Source organism: Chiloscyllium plagiosum, unplaced genomic scaffold (genome assembly GCF_037043375.1).
Source record: "Chiloscyllium plagiosum isolate Xiang-an unplaced genomic scaffold, Cpla_swu_hap1 HiC_scaffold_3, whole genome shotgun sequence".
In the NCBI taxonomy this organism is placed as follows: domain Eukaryota; kingdom Metazoa; phylum Chordata; class Chondrichthyes; order Orectolobiformes; family Hemiscylliidae; genus Chiloscyllium; species Chiloscyllium plagiosum.
Genome location: NW_028270141.1, coordinates 153,468,922 through 153,495,101, shown reverse-complemented (window position 1 = coordinate 153,495,101; position 26,180 = coordinate 153,468,922). Strand labels below are relative to the sequence as shown.

At 43.3% G+C, this 26,180-nt stretch overlaps 1 protein-coding gene across 1 annotated transcript in view; it reads left to right on the top strand.

Moving 5' to 3' along the window:
- Window positions 1–26,180, top strand: part of LOC122540179 (dynein axonemal heavy chain 8-like) — a 1,258,818-nt gene that overhangs the window by 582,747 nt on the left and 649,891 nt on the right. Inside the window, exons 27-28 of the mRNA XM_087976819.1 lie at window positions 2,826–2,952; window positions 13,741–13,976. Of these exons, the coding sequence (XP_087832945.1) occupies window positions 2,826–2,952; window positions 13,741–13,976 (363 nt within the window). The remainder of the gene's footprint in view (window positions 1–2,825; window positions 2,953–13,740; window positions 13,977–26,180) is intronic.

Here is a 26,180-nt window from a genome sequence, read left to right as displayed (position 1 = left end):
TCCCAGTACTGATCCCTACGGTACCCCACTGGTCACTGCCTACCATTCCGAAATGAAGCCGTTTATCACTACTCTTTGTTTCCTGTCAGCCAACCAACTTTCAATCCAAGTTAGTACTTTTCCCCCAATACCATGCGCCCTAATTTTGCTCACTAACCTCCTATGTGGGACTTTATCAAAAGCTTTCTGAAAGTCCAGGTATACTACATCCACTGGATCTCCCTCGTCCATATTCAGAGTTACATCCTCAAAAAATTCCAGAAGATTAGTCAAGCATGATTTCCCCTTCATAAATCCATGCTGACTCTGACCTATCCTGTTACAACTATCCAGATGTGTCGTAATTTCATCCTTTATTATAGACTCTAGCATCTTTCCCACCACTAAGGTCAGACTAACTGGTCTATAATTTCCTGCTTTCTCTCTCCCACCTTTCTTAAAAAGTGGTACAACATTAGCCATCCTCCAATCCGCTAGAACTGATCCTGAATCTATCGAACTCTGGAAAATAATCACCAACGCATCCACGATTTCTCGAGCCACCTCCTTCAGTACCCTGGGATGTAGACCATCAGGCCCCGGGGACTTATCAACCTTCAGACCTAACAGTCTCTCCAACACCAATTCCTGGCTAATATAAATTTCCTTAAGTTCAGGTCCTTTAGCCACTGTTACCTCAGGGAGATTGCTTGTCTTCCCCAGTGAACACAGATCTGAAGTACCAATTCAATTCTTCTGCCATTTCTTTGTTCCCTGTAATATGTTCCCCTGTTTCTGTCTTCAAGGGCCCAATTTTAGTCTTAAACAAGTTCACCTGGATTACTTCAGTCACCTCCCTCCCCTCCCTGCACCTCTCCATCTCCATTTCCAGTGACTGACTCAACACGGACATCTAATATAAACCCACGGACTCCCACTGCGACTTGGACTACACCTCCTCCCACTCTGCCTCCTGCTATCCCTTATTCCCAAATCCTCTGCTGCATCTGCTCCCAGGAGAACTAATTCCACCGTAGAACATCCCAGATGGCCTCCTTTATCAAAGACTGGAATTTGCCCTCTCACGTGGTCAACAATGCCCTTCAGCACATCTCCTCCATTTCCTGCACCTCTGCCCTTGTACCCCAACTCTCCAGTCGCAACAGAGTCCCCCTGGTCCTCACCTTCCAATCCCAAACCTCCGGATAAACCGCATCATCCTCCGCCATTTCTGCCACCTACAAACAGATCCCACCACCAGAAATATAAGTCCCTCCCCCCATCTGCATTTCGAGAGACAATTCTCTCCACGACTCGCTTGTCAGGTCCACGCCCCCCACTAACCTACTCTCCCCTCCCAACACCTTTCCCTGCCATTCACAAGAAGTGCAAAACCTGCACCCCTCTCAACTCTGTCCAAGACCCCAAAGGATCCTTCCACATCCAACAGAAATCTACCTGTACTTCCACACACGTCATCTACTGCATCTGTTGCACCCGATGTAGCCTCCTCAACATCGGGGAGATAGGACAATAACTTGTGGATTATTTCAGAGAACATCTCTGGGACACCTGCACTAACCAACCCCACAGCCCTGTGACTGAACACTTTAAATCTCCGTCCCATTCCATTAAGAACATGCAGGTCCTGGGCCTCCTCCACCGTCAAACCCTAACCACCTGACGCCTGAAGGAAGAACACATCATTTTCCGCCATGGGACCCTCCAACCACATGGGATCAACATGGATTTCACCAGTTTCCCCATTTCGCCTCCCCCCTTATGCCAGTTCCAAACTTCCAACTCAGCATCACCTTCTTGAATGTTCCTACCTGTCCATCTTCCTTCCTACCGATCTGCTCCAATCCCCTCTCCGACCTATCACTTTCACCCCCACCTTCATCTACCTTTCATTCTCAGCTACCTTTCCTCCAGCCCCACCCCTCTCCCATTTATCACACAGCGCCCTTGGCCCACAAGCCTAATTCCTATTGAAGAGCTTATGCTCGAAACGTCGAGTCGCCTGCTCCTCAGATGCTGCCTGACTGGCTGTGTTTTTCCAGCACAACACTTTTTGACTCTGATCACCAGCATCTGCAATCCTCACTTTATCCTCCTTGGGGATTACAAGGTCAACCATGATTCTTTGAATGGCAGACCAGACTCAGTTTTCCCACATCAGCTCCATATGGTCTTGTCAGATCAATTCTCAAGCAATACCAAATTAAAGGGATAGAAAAATCTAAGCTTTAAGAGGAGAAATTGCTGATTGGTTGTCAAGTGAACTCTGAATGTTAAAATGGGCAGATTGAACTTGTCCCAGTAATGATGATCATGACAACTATCATTGATTATTGTAAAATCCCTTCTGATTTACACATATACTTTCGGATAGAAAATCTGTTATCCTGACCCAATCTGGCATGCAAAAGGCTCCAGCTCACAATAACGTGGTCAACTTTTAACTGCTCTAATGACCAAACAAGCTACTCATTTTAAGTGTAATCGGGATGCATCAAGTTGGCCAACAAGTTGTCTTTTGGAATGAGCCTGAATGAAATGAAATGAAATTACTGTCACGTAATTTGCAGAGTTGAAATAGCAACATTATGTCTACATGTTCTTTCTGTCTGCAAGGGACAAGGCCCTCTAATAATATACCAAGCTCTCAGGACAAATTGTATGATTAATTAGACTGGAAATAATCTTATGAGATCATATTATGAAATATTGTATATTTGTGGTCGCCATCTTTAATAGTTTATAGAATTTCTTGAAAGTAGCCTCTCAAAACCTTTCATGAGTCAATTTATCTATATAATTTATTTCTGATCAATTTTGCACAGAAATTCATGGATCGGAATCCCAGTCTGTATGAATTCCGATCAGAAATAGAGTTCTATGCTAATTTCCAACAGGAGATTGAGGAACTCCCCTCCAGCATTACATTAGATTTTATTGAACTAAACACAGGTAGGAACTAATGCTTATTTACTCTTTCAGTAGTTCATTTCTTCATTAATGCAACACATAAGAAATTGTTCTTTGTCTCATTTATGCCTGGAAAGCAAGAAGGAAAAAATGTAATCTGTGCTACAATTCCTCAGGAATTACTTTCTACTGAGACAACTTGCTGTTTTCTAATTTGCTTTGAGGATTTGGTCTTGGTCAATTATCTCCCACAACAACAGAAACATTTGATTCTTTTCCAACTTACAATCGCTAATTTAACATATCAACTTCATTGGTCAATCACGAAGAGTGGCTCAGCTGCTACATTGGTTCAATGGAGAACGCAGGAGGACATGCCAGGATCAGGACCAGGTATACCTGAAAATGAGGTTTCAATTTGATGAATCTACAACACAAGGCTACTTCTGTGTCACACAGAATAAGCAGCAAATGTATTTTAAGGTGACGGTTCCAGCAGATTGGATAACCACAAACATAATGCCCCTCTTCAAGAAGAGAGGAACACAGAAAACAAGAAAATAAAGGACAGGTAGCCATACATTTGTCAATGAGATAATGTAATTGTCCATTCTTAAGAAAGAAATAGGATGTTTAGAAAAACTTAATGTAATCAAACCAAGTCAGCATCTTTTTGTGAAAAGGAATACATGTTTGGCAAATCTTCTACAATGCAATGAAACTATAACAGGCAGACCTGATAAAAGGGAATGGGTTAATGTTTTGGATTTAGATTACCAGAAGGCATTCAATAAGCTGTCACGTAAAAGGTTATTATACAAACTGGAAGCTTGTGGTAGTGGTAATGGTCGTTTTGTCATAGTATGGATTCAGGATTAATTAATGTGCAGAAGATGGAGAATTTGGACTTATGGGTCTTTTTCACATTGGCTAGACATAACTCATGGTATGCACAAGGATCAGTCCTAGGGCCTCAGTTAGTTACTATGCACACTAATAACTTGGAGGATGGGGCAGAATTTGATGGTGATACACACATACTTGGGACAACATGTGATATGGACTTAACAAATCTGCAAGAGAACATAAATTGTTTGAGGGAGTAGGCAAAAACTTGTCAGACAGAGTTTAATGAAGGGATGTTTGAGGTCATTGCACTTTGAGAGGAAGAATCAAATGGCAGTCTATTAGTTCAGTGCAGGGACACTCAAAAAAGTGCAGCAGAAAGGGATCTGCGTGTTCTTATGCATGTAACACAAACTATTAACATACAGCTACAGTAGGTAACCAAGAAGGCAACTGGAAATTTGCCATTTATTGTCAGGGGCAAATAGGGGCATCTTGTTACAATAGTACATGGTGTTGGTGAGATCACATCTGAAGAAGTGTGCATAGCTTTTGTCCCCATATTTAACTGGAAGCAATTCAAAAGGGAATTCCTAGGTAATAGCACAATACTGTGGATACTGGAAATCTGAAATAAGGTTTGGAACAAAATCAGAAATTGCTGGACAGACTCAGCAGGTCTGACATTATATTTGGAGATAGAAACAGAGCTAATGTCTCTGGATTAGTGGTGCTGGAAGAGCACAGCAGTTCAGGCAGCATCCAAGGAGCTTCGAAATCGACATTTCGGGCAAAAACCTTTCATCAGGAATAAAGGCAAAGAGCCTGAAGCGTGGAGAGATAAGCTAGAGGGGGGTGGGGGTGGGGAAAAAGTAGCATAGAGTACAATAGGTGAGTGGGGGAGGTGATGAAGATGATAGGTCAGGGAGGAGAGGGTGGAGTGGATAGGTGGAAAAGCAGATAGGCAGGTAGGACAAGTCATGGGGACAGTGCTGAGCTGGAAGTTTGGAACTAGGGTGAGGTGGGGGAAGGGGAAATGAGGAAACTGTTGAAGTCCACATTGATGCCTTGGGGTTGAAGTGTTCCGAGGCGGAAAATGAGGCGTTCTTCCTTCCAGGCGTCTGGTGGTGAGGGAGCGGTGGTGAAGGAGGCCCAGGACCTCCATGTCCTCGGCAGAGTGGGAGGGGAAGTTGAAATGTTGGGCCACAGGGCGATGTGGTTGATTGGTGCGGGTGTCCCGGAGATGTTCCCTAAAGCGCTCTGCTAGGAGGCGCCCAGTCTCCCCAGTATAGAGGAGACCGCATCGGGAGCAACGGATACAATAAATGATATTAGTGGATGTGCAGGTAAAACTTTGATGGATGTGGAAGGCTCCTTTAGGGCCTTGGATGGAGGTGAGGGAGGAGGTGTGGGCGCAGGTTTTGCAATTCCTGCGGTGGCAGGGGAAGGTGCCAGGATGGGAGGGTGGGTTGTAGGGGGGCGTAGACCTGACCAGGTAGTCACGGAGGGAACAGTCTTTGCGGAAGGCGGAAAGGGGTGGGGAGGGAAATATATCCCTGGTAGTGGGGTCTTTTTGGAGGTGGCGGAAATGTCGGCGGATGATTTGGTTTATGCGAAGGTTGGTAAGGTGGAAGATGAGCACCAGGGGCGTTCTGTCCTTGTTATGGTTGGAGGAGTGGGGTCTGAGGGCGGAGGTGCGGAATGTGGACGAGATGCGTTGGAGGGCATCTTTAACCACGTGGGAAGGGAAATTGTGGTCTCTAACAATGTGTTGAGTATGATGTGATATTTCTTCAGATCTCAAGATTCAGTAGGCTAATTCCTGAGATGAAGAGGTTATCTTATCTTGATCAGCTAAACTCTTCGAAGCTTTTTCATCAGGGTTTAGAATGATGAGGCTTATCTTAGTGAACCATAGCGATTCTGATGGAGCTTGTAAGTGGAAATGCTGAGAAAATGTTTTGACTAGTGTAGGGTTTTGAATTAATGAGCATAGTTATAGAATAAGGGAATAGTCTTTTAAAGCTGAGATATGACAGAATTTTTGAGTCATGACTATCTGGAATTCTCTACCTACTCTCTCCCCCACAACACCACCAGAGCAGCATGGAGTTTGGATCACTGAAAATGTTTGTGCAGTGTGATGAAACTGTGAGATTTATGTATATGTAGTTTGATATTGTTTACTACAAGTTTGCATTCTCATAAATTTCAAATAAACATATGAGTTTGTTGCTGGGCTTAAAGTTAACAATTAACTTGTTTATAAGAAAGATTATAACACCCATAATTCCAGGTGTGAAGAAGTTAACCAGATTTCCTCAGTAATTACCGAGGGAGCTTGGGGAAAGAACGTTCCAGACTCTGACTAGGTTGTGAAGTCATTTGAAGAGGAGCATATTTTAAGCTCTGAGACTTGAGCAGTCATATGATGGAGTAATAAATGCTAAGCAACATTCCTAAGAAAAGATATTGATGAAATGAAATTATTTTTAATTAATGAGTAATTTTCACTCCAAGGCTGGAGTGTTGAGATATAGTCAGTGGAAAGCTGTTTATTAAAAAGAGTTCACATTTGAATAGTGCCCAACAAACAATGAAATAAGGACTTTGACAATAAGGTTAACATTCAAATTGTGGACAAGAGGTTAGTGTGACTATCTGTATCTGGGGAACCATTAAAAGCAATTTTCATTGGACCATATCATATCAAAAAGAAAGTCGATGATTTCAATCATATAGTGAGTGCTGCAGATAGGAGGGGATCAGCAAGTACCGAAACATATTAAAAAGATATTATGACAAGATGATCATTAGGAGAAAAGAATACTAATGGTAGTGAAAGGACAGAGTGAGATATAAATACAGGGGAAACTCAATTATCCGAATGAGATGGGTGGACACTATTTCATTCCGATAATTGATTATTCGGTTCAACGATTCAATGCCTTTTCTCTGGAGTTTGGAGTTTTCTATTAAGTCTGCTCCCCGTTCAGGAGATAAAGTAGCATCACAGCCCACGTGAGCCATCGCCCACCCCCAACACCATCCCCCACCCGCCCCCAACACCACCCCCTGACCAGTCCCTCATCCTGCCCATGCCCCCCGTCCACCCCCAACACCGCCCCCGTCTGCCCCACTCCCAACCCCCATCCGCCCCAACACCACACCCCGCCCACATCAACACCGCCCCCCCCGCTTCTGACCCACGATGTTGTGCCGAACATTTGTCCTAGCTTAAGCACCTATCCATGTACCTATCCAATTGCCGCTTAAAGGTCACCAATGATTCTGACTCTGCCACTCCCACAGGCAGTGCCTTCCATGCCCCCACCACTCTCTGGGTAAAGAACCTACTCCTGACATCCCCCCTATACCTTCCACCCTTCACCTTAAGTTTATGTCCCCTTGTAACACTCTGTTGTACCCGGGGAAAAAGTCTCTGACTGTCTACTCTATCTATTCCCCTGATCATCTTATAAACCTCGATCAAGTCACCCCTCATCCTTCTCCGTTCCAATGAGCAAAGGCCTAGCACTCTCACCTATCCTCGTACGACCTATTCTCCATTCCAGGCAACATCTTGGTAAATCTCCTCTGCACCCTCTCCAAAGCTTCCACATCTTTCCTAAAATGAGGTGACCAGAACTGCAGACAGTACTCCAAATTTGGCCTTACCAAGGTCCTATATAGCTGCAACATCACCTCACAACTCTTGAATTCAATCCCTCTGCTAATGAACGCTAATACACCATAGGCTTCTTACAAGCTCTATCCACATGAGTGGCAACTTTCAATAATCTATGAACATAGACCCCAAGATCCCTCTGCTCCTCCACCTTACTAAGAACCCTACCATTAACCCTGTATTCTGCATTCTTATTTGTCCTTCCAAAATGGACAACCTCACACTTGACAGGGTTGAACTCCATCTGCCACTCCTCAGCCCAGCTCTGCATCATATCTAAGTCTGTTTGCAGCCAACAACAGCCCTCCTCACTATTCACAACTCCACCAATCTTCTGACCCACCCTTCGACTCCCTCTTCCAAGTCATTAATAAAAATTACAAACAGCAGAGGACCCAGAACTGATCCCTGCGGAACCCCACTTGTAACTGGGCTCCAAGCTGAATATTTACCATCTACCACCACTCTCTGACTTCGACCAGTTAGCCAGTTCTCTAACCAACTGGCCAAACTTCCCACTATCCCATGCCCCCTGACATTCCGCATAAGCCTACCATGGGGAACCTTATCAAACACCTTACTAAAATCCATGTACACTGCATCCACTGCTGTACCCTCATCCACATGCTTGGTCACCTCCTCAAAGAATTCAATAAGACTTGTAAGGCAAGACCTACCCCTCACAAACCCGTGCTGGCTGTCCTAATCAAGCAGTGTCTTTCCAGATACTCATAAATCCTATCTCTCAGTACCTTTTCCATTACTTTGCCTACCACCGAAGTAAGACTAACTGGCCTGTAATTCCCGGGGTTATCCCTATTCCCTTTTTTGAACAGGGGCACAACATTCGCCATTCTCCAGTCCCCTGGCTCCAGTCCCGTTGACAGTGAAGACGAAAAGATCATTGCCAATGGTTCTGCAATTTCCTCTCTTACTTCCCACAGGATATATCCCATCAGGCCCAGGGGACTTGTCTATCCTCAAGTTTTTCAAAATGCCCAACACATCTTCCTTCCTAACAAGTATCTCCTCTAGCTTACCAGTCCGTTTCATACTCTCCTCTTCAACAATTTGTAAATACTGAAGAAAAGTACTCATTCAAGACCTCTCCTATCTCTTCCGACTCAATACACAGTCTCCCACTACTGTCCTTGGTCGGACCTACCCTCTATCTCATCATTCTCATGTTTCTCACATACGCATAAAAGGCCTTGGGGTTATCCTTGATCCTACCCACCAAAGATTTTTCATGCCCTCTCTTAGCTCTCCTAATCCCTTTCTTCAGCTCCCTCCTGGCTATCCTGTATCCCTCCAACGCTCTGTCTGAACCTTGTTTCCTCAACCTTATGTAAGCCTCCTTCTTCCTCCTTACAAGACATTCAACCTCCCTCGTCAACCAAGATTCCCTCACACGACCATCTCTTTCCTGCCTGACAGGTACATACATATCAAGGACACGTCATATCTGTTCCTTGAAAAAGTTCCACATTTCCATGACATCCTTCCCTGACAGCCTATGCTCCCAATTTATGCTCCTCAGATCCTGTCTAGCAGCATCGTATTTACCCTTTCCCCAATGTAAAACCTGCTCTGTTGCATGCACCTATCTCTCTCCATAACCAAGGTGAAAGTTACAGAATTGTGGTCACCATCACCAAACTGCTCACCCACTAACAAGCCCATCACTTGTCCCGGTTCGTTACCAAGTACCAAATCCAATATGGTCTCCCCTCTGGTCGGACAATCTACATACTGAGTTAGAAAAGCTTCCTGGACACACTGCACAAACACCGCCCCGTCCAATCTACTTGATCTAAACAGCTTCCAATCAATATTTGGGAAGTTGAAATCGCCCATGACTACTACCCTGTGGCTTCTGCACCTTTCCAAAATCTGCTTCCCAATCTGTTTCTCCACATCTCTGCTGCTATTGGGGAGCCTATAGTAAACACCCAACAAGGTGACTGCTCCTTTCCTATTTCTGACTTCAGCCCTTACTACCTCCAAAGGCAGATCCCCCTCGAACTGCCTTTCTGCAGCTGTTATACCATTTCTAATTAGCAACGCCACCCCCCCCCTCTCCTTTTTTACCACCCCCCCTAATCTTACAGAAACATCTGTAACCAGGAACCTCCAACAACCATTCCTGTCCCTCTTCTATCCACGTTTCCGTGATGGTCACAACATCGTAGTCCCAAGTACAGATCCACGCCTTAAGTTCATCCATCTTTGACATAAGTAATGTTTCTGTCGGGACCTCGAGATCTCATTCGGATAATCTGATTTTCTGATAATTGATATTTGGATAATCAAGGGTCCCCTGTATGGGAATAATTGCAGAATGAATCGGAAATGGAAAATGCAAAAGCTGCTTCTCCAAAAATGACGTTGGAAAGCATGAAAGTGCTTAACAGGTTAAATAGCATCATGGTTTATTTTATGAAGGCTATTACAGAATCATAAATCAATTTGAGGAATTGGGCCAGGAAACATTTCTTCAGTCACCTATGCAGTTAATTGGGAAATGCATGACATTCAACCTATGAAACAGCACCATCACAGACTAAATCGAGAAAGATTAACTCAACAAAAGGAAGAAGTTAAATTCATATTGGAGGTTACATTGAATCTAGTCACAGCAGCTATAAAACCAGATAGAACAAAACAACATAATAAATAGGAGCAGCAGAAAGCCATTCACCTGATTCCTGCCCCGCCATTCTATAAGCAGATGGCTGAACTGCTGCAGTTCTCAATTCCTTTTCCATGCCGGTGTCTTTTAGCCCTCAACTTCTCAATTGCAAAAAGCCACCAACTTTGATTATAATCTTGTGGCACTGATTGGTGAGGGATTGCCCAATTGATGTTAATACTTGACAAATCAGGACCATAAGATATAGGGGCAGAATAAGATCATTCGGCCCATTGAGTCATGTTTCTCAACACCATTTTCCTGCCTTCTCCCCATAACCCTTGATCCCCTAACTAGTCAAGAACCTATCTCACTCTGTCTTAAGTGCACTCAATGACTTGGCCTCCTTCGCCTTCTGTGGCAATGCATTCCACAAATTCACCATATAGAACATAGACCATTACAGCACAGTATCAGCCCTTGGGCCCTTGATGTTGTGCCGACCTGTGGAACAATCTGAAGCCCTTCAATCCTACACTATTCTATTTTCATCCATATGTTTATCCAATGACCATTTAAATGCCCTTAAAGTTGGCAAGGCTACTGTTGTTGCAAGCAGGGCATTCCATGCCCCTAGTACTATCTGAGTAAAAAAACTACCTCTGACATTTGTCCTATATCTATCACCCCTCAATTTAAAGCTAAGTCCCATCGTGCTAGCCATCGCCATCCGAGGAAAAAGGCTCTCACTGTGCACCCTATCTAACCCTCTGTTTATCTTATATGTCTCAATTAAGTCACCTCTCAACCTTCTTCTCTCCAACGAAAGCAGCCTCAAGTCCCTCAGCCTTTCCTCATAAGACCTTCCCTCCATACCAGTCAACATCCTAGTAAATCTCCTCTAAACCCTTTCCAAAACTTCCACATCCTTCCTACAATGTGGTGACCAGAACTGTACACAATACTCCAAGCGCAGCCGTACCTGAGACCATGCTCTGAGTAAAGAAATTCCTCCTCAGCTCTGTTCTAGAGTGTCTGGCTGGAAAAATCTAAATTTAACTTTGAATTTTTGTTACCAAAACACAAGGACACAATGGTATAGTCTTTGTTTTAACAATACTACAAAATGCTATATACAGACAGATAGCCTTTCTATCTCTGTATTTACAAGATTGGTTCCTAACCAGAATTTTATAAAACCAATCCCAGACTCTATAATAATCAATTCCAATCACCAGTTTGTACCTTTAACAAAATACATAGCCATTTATTAACAATACAGTAACTTCAGCACAGCAAATATTAAACAACAAAGTAATCTAATTGTCTATTATATAAATTCCAAAACCTTTGTTTTCAGCCCCATTTACACAAAAGACAGACAGACAGACAAACAAACACAGTTAAGGATTAAATATAAGAAAATAACAAAACTGGCTTGATTACTTAAGTGGTTTCTACGTTTCACTGTCCAAGGGCATAGATAATGTATTCTTGGTTAATTTTTTGATGGTCGGGTCCTAAAGGACTTTGCTGCTAGACTGGGTCTGTGGCGGGTGGTGAGGTAGCCAAAAAAAGAGAAGAATCATACTTGATCTCAGCTTCATCAAACTGCTTGCCACAGATATATCTGGCCATGACAGTATTGGTAAGAGTGCCCACCACACAGTGCTTGTGGAGGTAAAGATCGATGTGAAGGGCTTTTGCCCGAAAAGTTGATTTTACTGCTCCTCGGATGCTGCCTGAACCGCTGTGCTTTTCCAGCACCACTCTAATCTAGACTCTGGTTTCCAGCATCTGCAGTCCTCGTTTTTACCTTGTGAAGGTAAAGTCCTGCTTTCACATTGAGAATCCCCTCCATCACAATGTGTGGCACTACCACTGTGCAAAATAGAATAGATTTTGAACAGATCTAGCAACTCAAGAGTGGGCATCCATGGGACCATCAGCAGCAACAGAATCATACAACACAGTATGTAATCTTATGGCCCAGCATATCCCACAGTTTGCTATTAGAATCATACTAGGGAATCAGTTCTGGTCAAATAGAGAGTCCAGGAGGTATGTCAAGAACAGCAGTTTTCCTAAAAGAATTGAGTTGTCAACCTGGAGAAGTTGTAAAACAGGATTAATTGTGTGCCAAATAGTAAAAGCCCACTAGTGTTAGATAGAACGAATCAATCCCACAAAAAATGCATCACATCTAAGCTCAAAGTTCAAGTGCAGGAAGACCTGGATAATATCCGAGCGTGGGTCGACAAGTGATAAGTAGTTAAACATCACACAACACCAGGTTATAGTCTAACAGGTTTATTTGGAAGCACTAACTTTCATCAACCACCTGATGAAGGAGCAGCGCTCCGAAAGCTAGTGCTTCCAAGTAGACTTGTCGGACTATAACATGGGGTTGTGTGATTTTTAACTTTGTCCACCCCAGTCCAATACCGGCTCCTCCACATCATAAGTGGTAAGTAACATTTGCACCAAACTAATACTAGGCAATAATCAACTTCAATAAGAACAATCTAACCATAACCCTTCACATTCAACAGTATTGCCATCACTGAAGTCTCCACTATCAATATCTTAAGCATTACCATTGACCAGAACCTGAATGACAGTGGTTATAAGATCAGGTCAGATGCTAAGAAACCTACAATGAGTAAAGTTACAAAGCCTGTCCACCATCTACAGTAGAAGTCAGCAGTGTAATCTAAGACTCATCACTTTTCTGGATGTGGAGCTCCAACAGTACTCAAAATATTTGACACTGTCTCAGACAATTTAATGACCATCCCATGCACAAACATTCAGTCACTCCATAACTGACGCTCAGTAGCAGTAAAATGAGCTATCTGCAAGATGCACTGCAAAAATTCACCAATGATACATCTTCCAAACCCACAACCTCCTCAACCTAGAAGGACAACGGCAGCAGATACATTGGGACTTCAGGTTCCCTTCCAATCCACTCACTGTCCTGACTTTCAAATATACAGAGTCATTTGGTCAAAAGTTGGGAACTCCCTGCTTCCAGGCATTTTGGGTCTACCTACATCATATGCCATGCAGTGGTATAAGAAGCCAGCTCACCAGCACCTTCTCAAGGACAACTAGAGATGGGCAATAAATGCTGGCCAAGCCAGACATGCCTGCATTCCATTAGTGACTAAAACAATTGCAAAGTAGGAACTTACACTTTTAAAAACAGAATGATGAGGAATTTCTTCCCTCAGATGGTTGTGAATCTGTAGAATTCTTTACCTGAGAGCGTCATAAGTGTATTCAAGGCTGAGGAAGACATAATTTTTATCAGTAAGGGGAGCAAAGCTTCTGGGGAAAAGGCAGAACAGTAGAGTTGAGGACTATTAGGTCAGCCATGATCTCAATGAATGATGGAGAAAACTCGACAGGCTGAATGGCCTCCTCCTGTGTTTTATCTCTGCCTTCTAAACATGATTAAAAGAGCTTTCATTATCTTAGTGATGTTTTCAATACTGCATATTCTGGCAGATCATTGTGAAGATCACCAGAGATGTAATTCAGGTACAACTGATGGGAGCACTATCAATATAATTTTTGGACAATATTTGATGTTTTGTGTACTAAATAAACAGCATGGGAATTGAATTTGCATTAATTGGATCTATTCTGCTTTCCTTAGAACCCATGAGAATGGCCCTTTTGGTGGAAGTCAAAAGTTGGATAATGTTACTTTGTCGGTACTTGAATGAACAATACAAAGCAAAAATGTCAGCGATATCAATATTTGTCAGTGAACAAATTAAAAATTTGGCACGACCTATTCAGGATTTAGATGATGTTAGGTTTGCAATGGAATCTTTAGCAGAAATACGAAGAAATGAGATACAGATGGATATGACTTTGGGACCAATTGAGGTGTGTGTCCTTTTTAAGTTACAGTGTTTATGTTTTATATTTTGGAACTTGTTCTTTTTCATATTGTTTTCAGGATTTTAGAAACCAAACTAGACCTCATTTAATGATACTCCTTAATTTGCTTTATCTTTTCTGCTTTATTAGTAGTATCTTTCATTGTATACATTGATTTGAAATAACGTTTTCCAACATTCACATAAAATAGCATAGAACCTGAACTGAATAAGAGACAAGCGATTGAAAATTTTTAATCATGTACTCATCAGGAAATATTTGTAAGAATACCACGTCTCTTTACACTGCATGAGAATTGGGTGCTGATTGATTGGCAAGTGCATTCTGAATTGGGACAACAGCACACACAAATTCCACTTACTCTCTTAGCTTAAACCAGTGTTTGAGACTTTCTTTGAAGAGGTGAACTGTTGTCGTTATACAAAAAGACTTGTTTGCCATGCTATTCAGACAGCCTAAATTTTAACCCTTCACTGCCTAGTTCCATAATCCATGTACCTGATTAAGGTATTTTTACATTTTAGTTTTTAAGATATCAGTTTGTAGTATTTTCATTTTCCTATTGGGTATCCAGACTTATGTCATGCACCTTACTCTCACTAAACCTGTCAGCTTTACTTCAGTTGTGGGTAAAATATTGGAAAGGGTTATAAGAGATAGGATTTATAATCATCAAGAAAGGAGTAAGTTAATTAGGGATATTCAACATGGTTTGTGAAGGGTGGGTCCACCTCCTCCATGATTTTCGCTTCCCCGGCCCCCAACGCCTTATCTTCACCATGGACATCCAGTCCCTATACACCTCCATCCCTCATCACAAAGGCCTCAAAGCCCTCCGCTTCTTCCTTTCCCGCCGACCCAACCAGTACCCTTCCACTGACACCCTCCTTCGACTGACTGAACTGGTTCTCACTCTGAACAACTTCTCTTTCCAATCCTCCCACTTCCTCCAAACCAAAGGAGTAGCCATGGGCACCCGCATGGGCCCTAGCTATGCCTGCCTCTTCGTTGGATATGTGGAACAGTCCATCTTCCGCAGCTACACTGGCACCAACCCCCACCTTTTCTTCCGCTACATTGATGACTGTATCGGCGCTACCTCGTGCTCCCACGAGGAGGTTGAACAGTTCATCCACTTCACTAACACCTTCCACCCCGACCTCAAATTTACCTGGACCGTCTCAGACTCCTCCCTCCCCTTCCTAGACCTCTCCATTTCTATCTCGGGTGACTGACTCAACATGGACATTTACTATAAACCGACCGACTCCCACAGCTACCTAGATTACACCTCCTCCCACCCTGCCCCCTGTAAAAACACCATCCCATATTCCCAATTCCTTCGCCTTCACCGCATCTGCTCACAGGAGGACCAATTCCAATACCGAACAACCCAGATGGCCTCCTTCTTCAAAGACCGCAATTTCCCCTCAGACGTGGTTGACGATGCTCTCCACTGCATCTCCTCCACTTCCTACTCCTCCGCCCTTGAACCGCGCCCCTCCAATCGCCACCAGGCCAGAACCCCACTAGTCCTCACCTACCACCCCACCAACCTCCAGATACATCGGATCATCTTTCGTCATTTCCGCCACCTCCAAACAGACCCCACAACCAAGGATATATTTCCCTCCCCTCCCCTATCAGCATTCCGGAAAGACCACTCCTTCCGCGACTCCCTCGTCAGATCCACATCCCCCACCAACCCAACCTCCACTCCCGGCACCTTCCCCTGCAACTACAAGAAATGCAAAACTTGCACCCACACCTCCCCCCTCACTTCCCTCCAAGGCCCCAAGGGATCCTTCCATATCCATCACAAATTCACCTGCACCTCCACACACATCATTTACTGCATCCGCTGCACCCAATGTGGCCTCCTCTACATTGGGGAGACAGGCCACCTAGTTGCGGAACGTTTCAGAGAACACCTCTGGGACACCCGCACCAACCAACCCAACCGCCCCGTGGCCGAACACTTTAACTCCCCCTCCCATTCCACCAAGGACATGTGGGTCCTTGGCCTCCTCCATCGCCAGACCATGGCAACACGACGCCTGCAGGAAGACCGCCTCATCTTCCACCTAGGAACCTCCAACCACAAAGGATGAATGCAGATTTCTCCAGCTTCCTCATTTCCCCTCCCCCCACCTTATCTCAGTCCCAACCCTCGGACTTACCACCGCCTTCTTGACCTGCAATCTTCTTCCCGACCTCTTTGCCCCCACCCCTGCTCCGGCCTATCACCTTAATCTCCTTCCACCTATCACATTCCCAACGCCCCTCCCCCAAGTCCCTCCTCCCTACCTTTTATCTTAGCCTGCTTGGCATACCTTCCTCATTCCTGAAGAAGGGCTTATGCCCGAAACATCGATTCTCCTGCTCCTTGGATGCTGCCTGACCTGCTGCGCTTTTCCAGCAACATGTTTTTCAGCTCTGATCTCTAGCATCTGCAGTCCTCACTTTCTCCTAGAAGGGTGAGTCATGCCTCACAAACCTTATTGAGTTCTTTGAGAAGGTGACCAAACAGATGGATGAGGGTAAAATGGTTGATGTGGTGTATATGAATTTCAGTAAGGCATTTGATAAGGTTCCCCATGGTAGGCCATTGCACAAAATACGGAGGCATGGAATTGAGGGTGATTTAGTGGTTTGGATCAGAAATTGGCTAGCTGAAAGCAGACAGAACGTGGTGATTGGTGGGAAGTATTTAGCCTGGAGTTCAGTCATTAGTGGGGTACTGCAAGGATCTGTTTTGGGTCCACTGTTGTTTATCATTTTTATAAACCTGGATGAGGGCATAGAAGGATGGGTTAGTAAATTTGCAGATGACGCTAAGATTGGTAGAGTTGTGGATAGTGATGAAGGATACAGGTTTCAGAGAGACGTAGATAAGCTGCAGAGCTGGGCTGAGAGGTGGCAAATAGAGTTTGATGTGGAAAAGTGTGAGGTAATTCACTTTGAAAGGAGTAACAGGAATGCAGAATACTGGTCTAATGGTGAGATTCTTGGTAGTGTCCAGGTACGTAGATCCTTGGAAGTTGCCACCCAGATTGACAGGGTTGTTAAGAAGGCATACTGTGTGTTAGCTTTATTGGTAGAGGGATTCAGTTTCGGAACCTTGAGATCATGCATGCACCAAACTCTAGTGTAGCCACATTTGGAGTATTGTGTACAGTTCTAGTCACCGCATTGTAGGAAGGATGTGGAAGTTTTGGAAAGGGTTCAGAGGAAGTTTACTTGGATGTTGCCTGGTATGAAGGGAAGGTCTCACAAGAAAAGGCTGAGAGACTTGAGGCTGATTTCGTTAAAGAGAAGGTTGGGAGGTGACTTAATTGAGACATAGAAGGGTTAGGTAGGTTGGACAGTGAGAGCCTTTTTCCTCAGATGTTGATGGCTAGCACGAGGGTACATAGCTTTAAATTCCGGGGTGATAGATATAGGACAGATGTCAGAGGTAGTTTCTTTACTCAAGACAGTGGTAGGAGCGTGGAATGCAATGCCTGTAACAGTAGTAGATTCACCAACTTTAAGAGCATTTAAATGGTCATTGGATAGGCATATAGATGAGAATGGAATAATCTAAGTTAGATGGGCTACAGATTGGTTACACAAGATGACGCAACATCAAGGGCCAAAGGGCCTGTACTGCACTGTAATGTTATATGCTCTATGTTCTATGTTCTAAACTTTACATGAAACCAATTTTGCTTATACTGTGAGCAAAATGGTATAGAGGTCTGAGTGACATTGCCTAAGGCGAGATGCATGTTCATAGTTCCTTGAAAGTAGAGTCGCAGGTAGGTAGATAGTGAAGAAGGCGTTTAGTAAGCTTTGTTTTATTGGTCAGACCATTGAGTATATGAGTTGGGAGGTCATGTTGCCGCTGTACAGGGCATTGTGTGCAGTTCTGGTCTCCTTCCTATCAGAAGGATGTTGTGAAATTTGAAAGGTTTCAGAATGGATATACTAGGATGTTGTCAGGGTTGGAGGATTTGAGCTATCGAGAGAGGCTGAAAAGGCTGGGGCTATTTTCCCTGGAGCGTCAGAGGCCAAGGGGTGACCTTATAGAGGTTTATAAAATCATGAGGGGCAGGCATGGATAGGATAAATAGACGAGGTATTTTCCTTGGGGTGGAGGATTTTAGAACTAGAGGGGATAGGTTTAGGATGAGAGGGGAAAAATATAAAAGGGACCTAAGGAGCAACTTTTTCATGCAGAGGGTGGTGATTGTATGGAATGAGCTACCAGAGGAAGTGGTGGAGACTGGTACAACTACAACATTTAAAAGGCATCTGGATGGGTATATAAATAGGAAGGATTCAGAGGTATATGGGACAGATGCTAGCAAATGGGATTGGATTAGGTTAGGATACCTGGTCGGCATGAATGAGTTGGACCGAAGGGCCTGTTTCCATGCTGTACATCTCTATGACTCTATTTGTAGCAGAATGGGGCAACAAGTGCAGTGAGGTCCATCTCAACATCAAGGTCACCTAGTTCCATCTTGTATGGTTTTCACAAGTCACTGGCAATATTCTTATCGTACAGTGGGGGGGGGGGGGGGGGGTTCAATTCACAAGGATTAATTTTTGTTATACAAATCGCCTAATTAATATTAAGACTCCCATCTGACCAAACTTTCTTGACTTTGGTTTCCTTATCAAGTTGTCCCAGAGAGAGCAATGGCAGATGCAGTTTACCACTTACTCAGAGCAAGTATCACATTGGAAACCAGGCACCAACATCTCAGGGCATACTTATGGGCACTGGCCACACATACCCCATGTCTATGAACATAAAATCTGGCACATCAAATATCAAAGCATCAGAAAATATCATCACAAAACTACTTAAAAGAGAAAATGGTAGAACTTACACTGGAGGACTAGAGAAGGACATTTACATTATATTCTATAAATACTATACTGTTTTAACCCAGGTTTCAACCATGGACCAGTCTGGTGTCAAGACCTCCAGCACTGATCCTGTGGAAGTATGATGACCATACTGGCACCACCCCATCCATTAGAATCTTCAACACATGATTTACGAAGTGTTGTACCAATTTCCCTGCTTCAGCCATGTCTGGGGCAAATATCAGCAACCATGCAGAGCAGTTCTGGACTGAGAGTGCTTCTCTCGGTGCCCAATGGGCTTTTAAAGGTGGAGTGGTGCAAGGTATGCTGGTGAATTCTCGGATATCCACTGAGCAGCGAGTTGTTCTGGGAAAGGCACATAGTATGATGGGATAGAATTCGGACATGAGAGATGCCATGGAGATGTGATAGATAATTATGAGGCTTACATTGCCTCATAAGCAACACCCCCCCAAAACATCAACACAACTTGGACTTATTCATTAAAAATTAAGAATCAGTCCATTGTTTCTTAAGCTTCTGTTATGACGCAGTGATAACATTCCTACTCCTTTTTGAGTGAGAGCAGCAGCGGATGTAAGGTGAACCAGGAAGGCTACAGCTAAGAGAAAGTGACTCAGATGCTGGGGATCAGAGCTGAAAAATGTGTTGCTGGAAAAGTGGAGCAGGTCAGGCAGCATCAAAGGAGAAGGAGAATCGACATTTCGGCCATGAGCCCTTCTTCAGGAATGAGGAGGGTGTGCCAAGCAGGCTAAGATAAAAGGTAGGGAGGAGGGACTTGGGGGAGGGGCGTTGGGAATGCGATAGGTGGAAGGAGGTTAAGGTGAGGGCACTATCGACATGTGGAGACTGTTTAAGGAACAGTTGTTGCGAGTGATGCACAAATGTGTTCCTCTGAGACAGGCATAAAGGAACCTTGGATGACGAGAGCGGTGGAGCTTCTCGTCAAAAGAAAGAAGGCAGCTTATGTAAGGTGGAGGAAGCAAGGGTCTTGCTCAGCTCTATTGGATTACAGGCAGGCAAGGAAGGAGCTCAAAAATGGTCTGAGGAGAGCCAGGCGGGGGCATGAAAAATGCTTGGCAGGAAGGATTAGGGAGAATCCAAAGGTATTTTACACGTATGTGAGGAATAGGAGAATGATCAAAGAAAGAGTAGGACTGATCAGGAATAGCATGGGGAACTTGTATATAGAGTCTGAGGAGGTAGGGGAAGCCCTAAATGAGTTTTTTGCTTCTGTCTTTACTAAAGAAAGGAACCTTGTAGTGAATGAAACCACTGAGGAGCAGGTAAGCATGCTGGAACAGATAGAGATTGAGGAAACTGATGTCCTGAAAATTTTGACGAACATTAAGATTGACAAGTCACCAGGACCAGACCAGATTTGTCCTCAGCTGCTTTGGGAAACGAGAAATGTGATTGTTTCACTGCATGTGAAGATCTTTGCGTCCTCGCTCTCCACCAGAGTCATACCTGAGGACTGGAGGGAGGCAAATGTAATTCCTCTCTTCCAGAAAGGAAATAGGGAAATCCCTGGAATTACAGACCAGTCAGTCTCACGTCTGTTGTCTGCAAGGTGTTAGAAAGGATTCTGAGGGATAGGATTTATGACCATCTGGAAGAGCATGGCTTGATTAAAGGCAGTCAGCACGGCTTTGTGAGGGGCAGGTCATGCCTCACAAATCTTATTGAGTTCTTTGAGAATGTTACTAGACAAGTTGATGAGGGTCGAGTGGTGGATGTGGTGTATATGGACTTCAGTAAGGCATTTGATAAGTTTCCCCATGGTAGGCTCGTTCAGAAGGTCAGGAGGAATGGGATACAGGGAAATTTAGCTGTCTGGATACAGAATTGGCTGGTCGACAGAAGACAGCGAGTGGTAGTGGAAGGAAAGTATTCTGCCTGGAAGTCAGTGGTGAGTGGTGTTCCACAGGGCTCTGTTCTTGGGCCTCTACTCTTTATAATCTTTATTAATGACTTGGATGAGGAGATTGAAGGATGGGTCAGCAAGTTTGTAGATGATACAAAGGTTGGAGGTGTCGTTGACAGTATAGAGGACTGTTGTAGGCTGCAGTGGGACATTGACAGGATGCAGAGATGGGCTGAGAGGTGGCAGATGGAGTTCAACCTGGATAAATGCGAAGTGATGCATTTTGGAAGGTCGAACCTGAAAGTTGAGTACAGGATTAAAGACAGGATTCTTGGCAGTGTGGAGGAACAGCGGGATCTTGGTGTGCAGGTACATAGATCCCTTAAAATTGCCACCCAAGTGGACAGGGTTGTTAAGAAAGCATATGGTATTTTGGCTTTCATTAACAGGGGGATTGAGTTTAAGAGCCGTGAGATCTTGTTGCAGCTCTATAAAACTTTGGTTAGACCGCACTTGGAATACTGTGTCCAGTTCTGGTCGCCCTATTATAGGAAAGATGTGGATGCTTTGGAGAGGGTTCAGAGGAGGTTTACCAGGATGCTGCATGGAATGGAGGGCTTATCTTACGAAGAGAGGTTGACTGAGCTCGGACATTTTTCTTTGGAAAAAAGGAGAAAGAGAGGGGACCTAATTGAGGTGTACAAGATAATGAGAGGCATAGATAGAGTTGATGGACTGAGACTTTTTCCCACGGCAGAAATTGTTAACATGAGGAGTCATTGTTTAAAGCTGTTTGGCGGAAAGTATAGAGGGGATGTCAGAGGTGGGTTTTTTACGCAGAGAGTTGTGAGAGCATGGAATGCGTTGCTAGCAGCAGTTGTGGAAGCGAGGTCATTGGGGATATTTAAAAGACTGCTGGACATGCATATGGTCACAGAAATTTGAGGGTTCGTACATTAGATTTACCTTAAATGAGGCTCAATGGTCGGCACAACATCATGGGCTGTAGGGCCTGTTCTGTGCTATACTGTTCTATGTTCTATGTACTCCTGGACTGAGAAGCTCAGGTTCAAGGCTCACTTGTTCCAGAGGTGTGTAATAACATCTCTAAAGAGGTTGATTAGAAAATAGGTGAAAAGTTAAACTTACTTTGAAGATGTTTTTGATTAGTGATCTGAATAGCTATTGGCTCTTTATGGCTCAGTCTTAAATTAGTCTACCAATCACCTTAGCACCTTGGAATATTTTTGCAATGTTAAAGATATTATGCAACTGCAAGTTGTTACGATTGTAATTGTTGAAGATACACTCCAAGTACAAACTGTTAAATGCTTTTGTTGCTCTAATGAGCATTTAGTAACGTGCTATGAAGATAAAGAAATAGATTTTGAAGAACATTAAAGAGAAATGCAAAAAATACTGATAGGAACTTCAGTTATCCTGATATAGATTGGCAAAGTAATTTGTAATGGAAATAGAGGAGGACAAATTTCTGAAAAGTGTGCAGAGAAATTTCAGGATTCAGAAACAGTGCTGAACCTAAAGAAATGCGTGGAATATTTTTCTCTAAAGTAGCACTTAGGAACAATGTAGTGAACAGAACATCAACAGGTCTGGAATGGTTGTGGGAACAGACAAGGTGATTCATGCACAAAAATACTTGTTAGGAGGAGAATTTGCACTGGAGTGCTGTTTTGTTGCATTGGAGCATTACTGGAGTTTGCTGAAACAGGGAGTAGGTGAAAGAGGGAGCATATGCGCAGTCCAAAAATAAGCGGTGTACCCTTCTGTTAATTAAACTAAACACCCAGAAAAGCTCATCTTGCCTCATAATCTATTAAAATATGAGGGACAGAGAACTCCCAAATTCCACTATTGAAAGAATTTTTTTTTTTTAACATTAAACTTCAACTACTCGCAACTCTAAGCTCCCTTTCTCTTAACTGCTGATTATCTGTTTCCAACTCTATAACAATATGCTGTTCCAATAAGCCACTTAATAAAATTACATCAACTTAATTTCAAAACCACACAGCGACTATCTTTTCATTTCTTCTTCGAGCTGAAGATCTCCCTGGGTGAACTTTTTTTTACTGTGAATATGTTTCATATGAAAAGGTACTTCTGGTAGAGTGTTTCCTACTTTCTTGTGTCTCTCTTGATGGCAGTTGTTCTGTCTGCAATTTTCAAAATGTCCACATTTTTATATCCACAACATTGGATCATCTCATGAGTTCAATGTTGACAAAACAATAAATCTAAACTTGATTGGGTTTTCATATCCTTAGGCATAATTTAAACTGATTGGTTAAATTCGAATTATCAAAACAGCAACCAAAACACAGGTATCCATTTCATAGCTAAATGTTACATATTTTCAATTTTCCAATACACATATGGTGCCAGTGGCCGGACTCTTTGAACGATTAAGAGAAGCAAAACTGCTAATAAACTTAAAGAAAATAATTCGCCAAGACAGAGGTGACATTCTTAGGATATGACATCGGTCATGGAAGGTTGACTCCAAGGAACACAAAGATGAAGGCCATTGAGAAATTATAATAGAGAAGGAACTGGAGAAACAGGTGTTAGTTACTGCCTTACAGAGTGAGGAATCAAATCCAGTTGTTGTGAAGTTTCATGTACCTCAAAAAACATTAAACAATGAGGAAGTAGGGAATGCAGCATTGTGTCTGTCCAGGCTTAATCCTTTCAAAGCCAGAAGGAAGTGGATGCGATGCTCAACAAAGATATCATTGAACCAAGTCAGAGAGAGTGGAGTTCGCCAATCGTGTTAGTTCCCAAACCTGACGGGACTCAATGATTTTGTGTGGACTATCAGACTCATACACAATGCTGTAACAAAATCAGACTCATACACAATACCGAGATTGAGGGACTTATATGTTGTTTTATCGGAACAGCATTCCCTACTTCCTCATCATGTACAATAGTATTAGTCCTCCCCATCTTATATGTCCTCATAGTGCTGTAACAAACGTTTCAATTGGGTTCTTTGCTCCTGAGACAGATAGTTTACTAACCTATCCCACTTCTCAAGGACCTGCTCATTGTTTAATGTTTTTTGAGGCTCATGAAACTTCACAACAACTGGATTTAATTCCTCACTGTGCAGGGCAATAACTAACACCTGTTTCTCCAGTTTCTTCTCTATTATAATAAGGTTTCAACACATTCACATGGCATACCCGATACAGTTTTTTTCCTATCTAGCATTTTTACCAGATAGTTTACCTGTCTGAACTTTTTCTCAATTTGACAGGGACTACTAAACCTGGCTTTGAAGGGATCCCTACCACTGGTAACAATGCGTCAATCCTCACAGGAAAATGTCCGAATTTCAGAGCTTTTATCTGCCACCTGCTTCATTCTATGCTGTGCCCTCTTCAGCTGCTGTTGAGCTAACTCAGCTACCCGATTTAATCTCTCCCTCACCTCTGCCATTCACTAAAGTCATGGCTTCCTGCCTTTCCCTAGATGGTAACTAAAAGGGTATTAATGTCAATTTTCAATTTTGAGACTCATTATAGACCTTGGGGTATAGATTAGATTGGTAATGAAGGGCTTTTAGATTAGGTTAGATTCCCTACAGTGTGGAAACAGGCCCTTCAGCCCAACAGGTCCACACCGACACTCCGAAGAGCAACCCACCCAGTCCCATTCCCCTCTGACTAATGTACCTAACACTACGGCCAATTTAGCATGGCCAATTAACCTAACCCTGCACATCTTTTGACTGTGGGAGGAAACTGGAGCACCCAGAGGAAACCCACGCAGACATAGGGAGAACGTGCAAACTTCACACAGACAGTTGCCCGAGGTGAGAATTGAACCCAGGTCTCTGGCGCTGTGAGGCAGCAGTGCTAACCACTGAGCCCCGAAAAGTCGATTTTCCCGCTCCTCGGATGCTGCCTGACTGGCTGTGCTTTTCCAGCACCACTCTAATCTAGATTCTGATTTCCAGATTCTGCAGTCCTCACTTTTGCCTCATTATAGACTTTGTCCAATTCCTTCCCATTGTCTTCAGCGTTACTCCGTGCTCACTCAGTTGGTTTTTCTTGGTTGTCACATTACATTAAGAAATATAGATTTATGATATCATATAAGACTTGGTTCTAAAGTAAATCCATCAATTTTCCCAGCAAGTCAAAGAGACTGAGAAATCTGTAGCAAGGCACTCATATATCTCAATTTGAGGAAATGCAATAGACTGTGACAATAGAAAAAAAATGGAAAAGGAAAATCATTTTAGAGGAGTAAAATGTTGCTTTGCAATAATATGACAGGTATTTTATTTAGTCACTGATGTGATTTCTTCTGGTAAATGAATAAATTAATTAATTTTGTGAAGCCTGTTTCCCTGGACATAAGTAAATGCAATAACGTGGCATCATAGAATCCCTACAGTGTGGAAACAGGGCAATCAGCCCAACAAGTCCACAACGAACCTCTGAAGACCATCCCAACCAGACCCATTCACCTACATTTCCCTTGATGAATGCGCCTAGCCTACACATCCCTGTACACTATGGGCAATTTAGCACGGCCAATTCACTTAACCTGCACACCTTTGGATTGTGAGGAAACCAGAGCACCCAGAGTAAACCCACACAGACATGGGGAGATTATGCAAACTCCTCACAGACAGTCCCCCGAGGCTGGAATCAAACCCAGGTCCCTGACATTGTGGGGCAGCGGTGCTAACCATCGAGCCACTGTGTTGCCCATATCATGTGGTATCACAGGACAGTCTTAAAATGTGAGGACAAGAAAGTAGAAATGGGGTAGACTGAGCACTTGCCTTCATTGAGATGTAAGGATAATAAAGGGGTGATGTGGGAGATGAGGTGCAACTACTGAACAATCTATAAATGTAAGGGAGAATTGTTTCTCATAGAATATCACATGGTGGTCATAAGACTGTAAAAGCAGAGTGCATTTGCACAATAGAGGGTTGTAATATATGAAGCTCACACCTCATATGCAAGACTTGACAGAATTGAAATATGATTTATTTGCAAGAAGGGCCTAAAGAAACAATCCTTTTCAACCTGTGACTGCCTCAGACTGTCAGTGGTGCCTCAAGTCGGTAGATTGAATTTTCATGACAATTTAGTGCAATGGTATGAAAAGCTGAAATGAAAGGGTTTTAACTTTACAATAACAATCACAAAGAGCCTATTATCTTTAGAATGAGTATAGTTTTATTTGTTGCTGCATGGTTAGTTCTATTTGGATGGAAGATCTGAGACAGTAAAAGGTTCCATTATAGTCAGAGAGAGGCTTATACAGAGATAGGGAGGAATTTGAAAGGGGGCATAATTATAAAATGGAGTTGTTGCTCATATTAATGCAAATGTAGGACAGTGCGCATGGCAGACTGATGGGTGAACAAGACTTGTGAGTTAAGTCATTGATTG